This window comes from Cystoisospora suis (genome assembly GCF_002600585.1).
Source record: "Cystoisospora suis strain Wien I chromosome Unknown contig_5765, whole genome shotgun sequence".
Lineage (NCBI taxonomy): Eukaryota > Apicomplexa > Conoidasida > Eucoccidiorida > Sarcocystidae > Cystoisospora > Cystoisospora suis.
The window spans coordinates 1-9108 of NW_027158555.1; the positions used below are offsets into that span (position 1 = coordinate 1).

Below are 9108 nucleotides of genomic sequence, written 5' to 3' on the forward strand. Positions count from 1 at the left end.
ATATATATATATATATGTATAGCATGCACAGATACATGTTTGGTCACTTTTGTATTTGCATGTCTTTCAAGTTGTCTTGTGTTTTATCTGCAAAGTAAGATAGAGCTTTGTGGAACGAAGATGACTAGGAGATCTTCACCCTAGCTTAGATGAGGAAGAAGAATGACGAATGAAACAGATTTCGTTCTCACTCACTCTCTCTCTCTTTCTCTTCTTCTTCTTGGTCTGTTCGCAGTCTTCCCCTCCAGATCCTGATTCGTTCCCTTTCGTCGTTGTCGGGAATAAAGTCGATGAAAGTCCGTCGCTTTTCTTTCTTCTTACTTTACTTTGTCTCCTTTCTATCTCCTATATACACCGTATACATATACATAGTGTATATACATCTACTATCTCTTTCTTTCTTTCTGTTGAGAGCTTACATTGCCTTGGTAGTCTACTGCTGTTCCCTTCATACCTCGACTCCTCTCTCAGTATATAGATAGATCGATGTATATGTATGTACACAGGTGTAGAGAGATAGATAGATAGATATCTGCAGTTGACGTGATAGGTCATCGGAAGGTGGACACATAGATAGATCATGGAGATCTATACACATCTGGATCACCATATAGGGACTGCTAGTTATGTGTACAGGCCAAGATCTACATTTCTCGTTACCTTCTCTACTTTTTTCTTTGATACACAGTTCGATAGACAGGGAGATCCATCTGTCTATAGACGATAGCTTCATGTAGTTTCACCTCGATGACTTTGTATGAAAATAAATGGACCTTTCATGTACAATGCGAAGTGTACAGCTGCGAGGAGAGATAAGGAGGATTTCTCTAGAGAAGCAGTGGTGCTTCAAGAAAGGAAAGACGCCGTCGTTGTCGTTTGTATAATGTGCATGCGTTGATGTATAGAAGAATTCCCAAAGAAAGAAAGAAAGAGATCGGACTTTTTCTCTTTTTCTTTTTCACGTCAAGTGCGTGATCTGATACATGATAACGAGCTGTCTTGTCACCACCTCTGTACAGATTAAACACACACGCTGTACATACACCCCAATTTCTCCTCTGACACTTGAACACTCTTGTAAGGTCAACACATCAACTGTCAGACAAAAGGAAAGAGAGATCGATCATAAGGTACACGAAGGCAAAGACCTCTGTATGCTTGAAAGAAAGAATGGCACGACACCTCTTTCTCTTCTCTTCGCCTATCACTACATCTCTACAGAGAAAGATGTAGGACGTTTTCTTCCTTTCTTTCATTCACTACAGCTGATACTCCCCCCTTACACCTCACTATCTCTATACATCTATACATCTATATCGATGTGTACATATATATATATATATATATAGAGAGAGAGAGAGGCGTTGAACGAATCTGTCTGTATGAACATACAGGTGGAGATATGTATGTGTATATGTATGTCTGAATTGTGTTGCCTTGTTTCTTTCTTTCTTTCTTTCTTTCTTTCTCTGTTTTGCTATTGTGTAGGAGATAAGAGAAGAGTATCGACTGTGAAAGCAGAGAGCTTTTGTCGACAGAGTGGATCAGATATTCCCTACTTCGAAACAAGCGCGAAGACGGCTACGAATGTCCATAGCGCTTTCGAAGAAATTGCCAAGAGAGCCATGCTACAAGAAAAGAAACAGGAACAGATGTACGTCCTACCATTCAACACATTGATGGAGACAGAGACAGACATAGACGCATACCTAGAAGACATAGACACCCGTACATAGAAGACACATACCCAGACATAGACACACCTAGACATAGAGACATACATAGACATGCACAGACAGACGGTTTCTTCTTCTTTTTCTTTTTCTTGCTTTCTTCGTCTTCTCCCCGAGTGTCACGAGGGATGGAGATCGAGAGATTGAAGGATCGACCCACTCTTTCTCGGTCACAAGATGAGCTGTCCCATAGAGAGTTTTATAGATAGATAAAGAGATAGCTAGATAGATGGAGAGAGAGACAGTTAGATGATAGCATGGCTATTCTTACTCTTCTCCTTGCTATTCTACTGCTCTTCTTCTTTTTCTGTCTCGTGTAGACTTTAGTACACACATCTGTCTATCTCTCTCATAGACACACCGTCGATCTCCTGTCTCTAGAGATAAGACATGACTTAGATGTCTATTTCTTCTTATGCGCCAATCCTAATCTCCCCCCTCTCTTCGAACCGTGACGTCATACTACAAAAAGCATTCGATACATCAATCTCCCTTCTCGGCCCAACAATGTCTATCTTCAATCTTTTATCTATCTTTAATCTATCTTTAATCTTTTATCTCTCTATCTTCCATGTAGTGAAGGAAGAAGGGGTATATGATAGGTTGAGGCATGCTTCCACCTCTAATCTCTTGACTGCTTTCTTTCTTCTTTTTCTTTTCTTTTTGACTCTTTCTCTCAGATACCTGCCGGAGACTTTAACCCTAACTAACCCTGATATCCGTCCCGCCCCTATAGAGAGCGGCGGCGGATGCTGCTAAAAGTCTTCCTCTCTCTTCTCCTTTTCTTTGTTTCTATTCTTTCTTTCTTTCTTTCTTTTCTTTCTTTCTCCCTTCTTCAGTCCAAGGGAGAGAGAAGGAGAGAAGGACGAAATGAGTAGAAACAGAAAGGTACAAAGGAGAAAGAAGTCTGGATGGATAGAAGAAGAAGAAGATCGACGTCTAAGTTCAGCTTCTGAGTGGTCATCGGAGAGGTATCGCGCCATGTTTAGATGAGAAAGATGATGTAAAAAGATCGACAGAGAAAGAAGTAGGTGGATAGAGAGGTGATTGAAAGGAAAGAGAGAAAGAGATATATATATATATATATATATAGATGGCTGCTAGATACGTCTAGAGAGGAAGAGACAAAGGAATCGTGTGGCAGGCGTGATAGAGTAAGAAAGAAGTACAAGCCGGAAGAGTTCACTTATCTTCTCTCTTTTTTCTCTTAAGTTATGCGCAACTCTCTTTCTAAAGCTAAATGTGTAGAGAGGTGTAAGGAGGTCCTCGTAACCATGCAAATCTGTGAGACAGAAGAATTCTTCTCTGCTCTTCTTTTCTTCTTCCTTCCTGGATCTCCTATCGTCGTGAAAGAGTAGAAAGAAGAGCGGAGTCTTCTCTTTCTTTCTCTTTTGCTTTCTTCTTTTTTTCTCTTCCTCCTCTTTTCATTCTCTCTCTATCTCTTCTCTCCGGTCTGTAAATCTGTGAAGAAGATCTCGATCACTCTAAGTAACGTAGGATGAGAGAAGATGCTCTTTCACGAGGACCGTAGCGCTGTATCCTACTTCGAGTAGACAGCATGTTAAGAAACAGAAGATAAGAAGGAAAGAGAGAGAAGAAATCTACAGTCACGCGAGAAGAAAGATGAGAGAGAGAGAAAGATAGAAGGACAGGCAATCCATCCCCAATAGAGGAAACAAAGAAAGATGAAAAGACGACGAGGGAAAACTTTCTCTCGGTCGGTAAACTCTCAAAGATCATCGCCTTTCCTCCTCTTCCTCTTTTACTCGATGCACGTCAAAGAAAGAAGAAGACACACCTCTTTTTCAGAAGACTACAGACGTATCTCCTTCTCATCTACTCCTTCCATCTATCTCTATCTCTCTCTCTATGTACACCCCCCTATGTCTTGATATCAGTGCATGCATGAGTATGTCTTGTTGATTGCTCTATTCTTTTTTTTCTCTCTCATGCATGTGTGTGACTGACTGTCTCCTGTCTTTCATCATGCTGACGTAGCGACTTTCTTCTGCTGGCGTGAGTTGGCAAGAAAGAGATTAAAGAGTTCCTTGGGAAAGGTCACCCTTGGCATTTTCCTCCGGACTTCGTGTTGCCGTTCTCTTGATGTTCCTCGGCCTACATCGTTCGTCAGCATAAGAAGAAGCATTCGTAGAAGCCCGCGTGAACGTTCTTTTCTCCTCTTCTTCAACTTCGTTTCTTTCTCTTTCTCACCTGATTGGATCATGTTTTCTTTGTCGTCTCTTCTCGTCGCGGATCCTCAGCACGATCATCGAATTTTCACTATTTTTCTGTCTTTCTCAAGAATCGATGGATGTAGAGGTCTAGTCAGTTTAGCAGTCTCGGTGATTCTCATCTTTAGTCCAGTTCTCTCTCTATCTCTATCTCTCTCGACAGCTTATCTAGGGATCTGCGCTGTACAGACACCCGAGCGTTCTTTTCGTAACGGCCAGCCCTTTCCCCAGTGAGATGCAGCAGCACTGGATATCGTAGATCTGAACTCTACATATCTATCTATCTTTAATGTATATATCTATCTATCTTTCTTTATCTATCTGAGCTGAAAGCGGCTGAAGAAGAGAAGGAAAGCTTCTTCCGTCTTGTGTTTCCCCGACATGAGAAACCTCCCCCTTGACGTTCTACCGGAGTGTGGAAAGATGCAGTAGATGCAACACATACACAACACCCCTCCCTACATAGACGCATACACTGAGAGCTTTCTTCCTCTTGCCTGATGCCGAGGCTAACGACTTCCTGTTTGCTTTTCTTCGCCAGACAGCTTTCAGCTGTATTGCAGACATCTTTTCCTTAAAGAGTAAGATAGGATGGAGACGACAACCGCAATAATCATTCCAGGTGTATGTACACTCCAGCGGATGCCAAACCCTTTTCTTATAGCAATGCTAAGATTGTCTGGGAATGTAATCTATCGTCGCTATGTCAATAGATGAGCCGAAATCTCTTTCACGTCCCTCTATATATATATATATATATACATGAATCTACATAGATATAGATTGGAACAGAAATCTCAGCATTCGCCCACGACTGATGGCTAGTAGACATCGAAACACGTCGATTGTCTAGCCATCCCTCTTGACTGGCTACGCCCTACTTGGCCAGCCTGCTATGATAGAGTTTTTCTCTACTGTCAACTTCATGTCGCCTTTTCTTCGTACACGTGCACTCCTCTGCGCTCGTTTCTTCTCCCCACATCTCCTTCCCTACATACATACACTTCTCCACACCTTTCGTTACATATACATTTACATGGATATATATGTATATATATACAATATATAGAATATATATATATATATAGGTAGAGAGGGGCGTGGGGTCCCGGAGACCATGGGTGCATATATACCTTTAGATATACGTAATCTCTACGTATATATGAAAATATGAATGTACAAATAGATATATGCATACATATGCTTAAGGTCCATTTGTAATCCTTTAATTCCTGTCAGTGAAGAAAGAGAATGGGGTGTCTAGTGTATGGGTGTAACGAGACCTTAAGAAGAGTTGACTAAACCTCCTCACATCCTTTCAAAGACGATAAACAAGAAGGAGCTTTTTGACCTCTTGTAATGACTCTGGATGATTAACAACAGGAGAGAACGAATCGACACTTGAAAAGAAAATAAAGAAACACACTCCAAACCGAAAGTTTAAAAAGTCGTGAATACAGAGAAAAAAAGCACTTTCTTTCTTTCTTTCTTTCTCACTCTTTCTCGGGTTGAAAGACCTTCTGTCTACAAGTGAGAAAAAGAGACAGAAGAAGAGAGAAGAGTTCTCCTTCACGATACGCCCACTACTACTACTGCTCCGATGACCACAGATAGCTAGCTAGCTACATACATACAGAAATAGATAGAGGCTTTTCCTTTCTTCTTCATTTCTTCAAAGAAACATAAAGAAGAAGAATAAGAAAGAAAAGAGAGAGAACCTCTTCTTCTTTTCAAACGCGAGGAATCGACGTGTTTCTTCTTCTTCTTTAACCTAGGATTTCCGACACCCCTGCAATCATAATCCTCATTGTCGGGGTGCGTGAAATCTCGCCTTCTCTGTCTTTTCGAAAAGTTAAAGAAAGAAGCAGTACGAGAACAGAAAGAAAAGTGTAAGTTGTGAATTGATCGATTGAGTCTCCTTTATCATGACTCTAACTCTTTGTAAATATCTTGTCATTAGGCTGGAGGGTTCTCTGTCGCATTTGCAGTGCCATACTCCACCTGTCTACACTATGTGTGTATAGATAGATTCCCTTCTATCTATTCAAACACATCTATCTACACATACAGATAGATATACATAAATATATATATATATATAGACATATATAGATAAGAATATCCATACATATTCGCTGGAGCCTGATAAAGTATGCAAGGCTGTACGAACCTCTTGATAGATACACCTTCATACATACACATTCATATGTACACTATGTCCATGAAGTTCGGGTGTACGTACACCCTGCCAACATCTTCCTCTCCTCCCCCTCATGCATCTCACACGGCTCCACCGAGGAACCGTTTGCGTGCGAGAAAAGATACTTTGATCTCTCTAGCTAAACACGCGGCACACAACTTCATTGAATCTTCTTATTTCTTCTTGTTTCTTTCTTTCTTTCGAGTCGCATCACCTTTCTTCCCCTAGTGAAAGAGATACCTTTGCCCGGAGACTCCGGACAAACTCTGCTGGAAAGTCTTTCTTTCTTGCTTTCTTCTTTGTTCCTTTTCCTTTCTTCTTGTAGAGAGCTCTTCTTCTGCACCCTCCGTCTTCTTTAGTCGATCCAAGAGAAACTAAGAATCTCTCAGAGACAAAGAAAGAAAGAAAGAGAGAGGAGAAAATTCACATACAACGAGAGAGAACAAGACTACCTCCCTACTGTCGCAAAATTACAGCCGCCCTGGGAAGGAAAGAACAAGAATATGTTTCTCTTTCTCTTTCTCTCTCTTTCTCTCTTTCTCTTTTTGATCCTCTTTCTCGCTTGCTGTCAGCGACAGGTTCTTTCTTATCAGACCCACGAGGTCAGCTCTTCTTCGTCTTCTTTGGCTCTTTCCTCTCTCTCCCTTCATCCCTCCGCTCACCTACTTGGACAACCTTCTTCTCTTTCTCCTTCGTCTTTTCCTCCTCCTCCTTTTCTTCTTCTTTCATTCTCTTTGCTTCTTCTTCAAGAGCCTCCTTAGCTATGCCTCGAATCAGATGCGCTCCTAAACAGAAGACCAGAAATCCGCCTAAGACGAGGAGAGGCTTCGTCACTCCCTCCAAAGATGCGAGTAGCGTTGAAAAGGAAGAAGAAGAAAGATGAGAGAAAGGAGAAGAAGAAGAAACGCTTGCCATAGCTTCTTCTTTCTTTGGAGAACTCACGAAAGAAGAAGAAGAAGGAAGGGAGCTCTCTAGCGAGGGAATACTCCCCTCCGATGACAAGGCAGGAGAAGAGGAAGAAGATGTGAAGACTGCAAAAGAAAGAAAGAGAAGAAAGGAAGAGAGATAAGAAAGAGAGAAGGAAGGAGAGAGAAAGCGTAAAAGAGCGAGAGAGGAAGAGAAAGAAAGAAAGAAGATGCCTCGTAGATGACGCTTCAGAGAGGATAGATAGATCTAACTAAGCAACTAACTCCATGTGACAACACGAGGCTACGAAGAAGAAGAAAGACATAATATGATGGAGAGAGACAGCTAATTCAAGAAGAGACACGTAAACATGCAAGAAAGCCTTGGGTGATATCACTCTTCTTCTTCTTCTGCAGCACGAAGAAAATCCTGAAAGCGTAACAAGCAAAACACTCCCTACTGACAGCCCAAGAGAAAGAAAGAAGAAAAATAATTCTTGTCTACAGAAAATATTTCAGTCAACTCAGAAGAAGCTTCTCTCTCTCTTTCTCTCTCTTCAATCTCTTCATCTTACTGCTTGGAAGAAATATACACATACCATACTCCACAGTCATCTGTATGTATACGTACGCATTTATGCATATATATATAAATATATGTCTCTACGCATGCATAGAAGAGACTGCTTGTATTAGTATGACGTCTGCAGATGGGGACATGCATAGGGACATATATACTACCTTACACCTACTCTCATCTCTCCAAGTCTGTTGGAATTGCTATCTATCTTTAATCTATCTTATGATATAATCTACCACTTATCTACCTACGAGGAGCAATGGATTGAAGGAGATAATGCCTCCTCTGAGAAGAAGAGAGAATATGAGAATAAGAGGTGGAAAAAATTCCCGAGAGAGAAGAAGAAAAGAGAGACGGAGAGAAGAGATCGAAAGTACCTGTTTCGAGATCTCTCAGTTCGACTCCTATCGCCGTATAGACAAGAGCAAAAGGAATACCCGTCAGAAACGTTACTAATCCAAACTGCCTACACAACAATAAGAAAAGAAATAAAGAAGAAAGACTGATAAGGAAGAAAAGGAGGAGAACTGCTTCATGCCTATTGCAACATGAGACGCGTGATAGAGGTAGGGGTGAGAATGTACAGAAGAAGAAGAAGACAGAAGAGATTCGTGAAGCAACAGAACACGACAAGCAAGAAGAATGAAAGGAGTGAACCTACTCCATACTCATCATAAAGAAAGAAGAAAAGAAAGAACATGGACAGAAATCAACACAGGTGGTAGCCACGGAGAGGTCGATCAGCTGTCTGTACACCTCACCTCTCTAGGTATACAAACGCACAGAAAAGAGAAGAAAGAAAGAAATGGATCATATACCCTGGTAAGTTTTATACGGACGGCTAGGAGAGAAAGAAAGACCGAAGCATAACTCATGAAGAAGAAAAGATCTACTACCTCTCTATCCTCAGTCTCTCTCTGCTCTAACTCCTCATACATATGAAGATACAACTCGACATATCTGCATATCTATATGTGTAGAAATGTCGGTCATAGAGATATGTCTATAGGTCTATATCATAGGATCTATCACTACAATTTCTAATGAGAAAAAGAGATAGGCAGAGCACGTCTATACAAAGAAAGAGCCATCTGGCCTCCTTCATACAGAGTCAGAGGAAGAAGAAGAAGAAGGACAATCGATTCCAGAGAGAAAGATTAGGAAAGAAGTGATCTTCTTTCTTTCTTTCATTCTTTTTCACATACCAGAAAGCGACAGAGGTGACTCCTAGGAAGTAATTATTGAGAGTATAGGGAAGAGAAAGGCGAGAGAAGAGAAGAATCTTCATCCCTTTCTTGTTAACTGACGAAAACACCCCACACATGAAACGAAAAGACAAAGATAAATTGATAGAGAGAGAGATTAAAGATAGATAGATAGATAGATAGATAGATTAAAGATAGATAGATTATAGATGGATAGATAGATTAGAGATAGATAGATAGATAGATTAAAGATG

At 40.8% G+C, this 9108-nt stretch overlaps 3 protein-coding genes across 3 annotated transcripts; 1 reads left to right on the plus strand and 2 right to left on the minus strand.

The window, feature by feature from the left end:
• The first annotated feature begins 28 nt into the window (after positions 1 to 28).
• Positions 29 to 3878, plus strand: CSUI_009559 (gtpase rab7). Its single transcript, XM_068069674.1, has 4 exons — positions 29 to 296; positions 1489 to 1654; positions 2414 to 2760; positions 3732 to 3878. The coding sequence occupies exons 1-3, from the start codon at positions 170 to 172 to the stop codon at positions 2490 to 2492; spliced, it is 372 nt and encodes a 123-aa protein (XP_067918348.1). The 5' UTR covers positions 29 to 169; the 3' UTR covers positions 2493 to 2760; positions 3732 to 3878.
• Positions 3879 to 5386: 1508 nt separating this feature from the next.
• CSUI_009560 (uncharacterized protein) lies at positions 5387 to 6023 on the minus strand. The gene has a single exon (XM_068069675.1). The coding sequence runs from the start codon at positions 5919 to 5921 to the stop codon at positions 5817 to 5819; it is 105 nt and encodes a 34-aa protein (XP_067918349.1). The 5' UTR covers positions 5922 to 6023; the 3' UTR covers positions 5387 to 5816.
• A 61-nt stretch (positions 6024 to 6084) lies between these two features.
• CSUI_009561 (snare associated golgi protein) lies at positions 6085 to 8989 on the minus strand. The gene is made up of 3 exons (XM_068069676.1): positions 8855 to 8989; positions 7901 to 8115; positions 6085 to 7195 (listed from the first exon to the last, which is right to left on the minus strand). Exons 1-3 carry the CDS (start codon positions 8971 to 8973, stop codon positions 6768 to 6770), a joined length of 762 nt encoding a protein of 253 aa, XP_067918350.1. The 5' UTR covers positions 8974 to 8989; the 3' UTR covers positions 6085 to 6767.
• Positions 8990 to 9108: the final 119 nt, after the last annotated feature.

Bases quoted from the DNA above. Each gene is read 5' to 3' on its own strand.
- CSUI_009559 (XM_068069674.1), top strand. From the start codon at position 170: ATGAAACAGATTTCGTTCTCACTCACTCTCTCTCTCTTTCTCTTCTTC. The intron at 297-1,488 runs GTCCGTCGCTTT...GCTATTGTGTAG, and splicing joins CGGGAATAAAGTCGATGAAA to GAGATAAGAGAAGAGTATCG. The intron at 1,655-2,413 runs GTACGTCCTACC...TCTTTCTCTCAG, and splicing joins GAAAAGAAACAGGAACAGAT to ATACCTGCCGGAGACTTTAA.
- CSUI_009560 (XM_068069675.1), bottom strand. From the start codon at position 5,921: ATGACAAGATATTTACAAAGAGTTAGAGTCATGATAAAGGAGACTCAA.
- CSUI_009561 (XM_068069676.1), bottom strand. From the start codon at position 8,973: ATGTGTGGGGTGTTTTCGTCAGTTAACAAGAAAGGGATGAAGATTCTT. The intron at 8,116-8,854 runs GTATGTGAAAAA...ATTGTTGTGTAG, and splicing joins GTCACCTCTGTCGCTTTCTG to GCAGTTTGGATTAGTAACGT. The intron at 7,196-7,900 runs GTAGGTAGATAA...TTTCTTTTGCAG, and splicing joins CCTTCAATCCATTGCTCCTC to TCTTCACATCTTCTTCCTCT.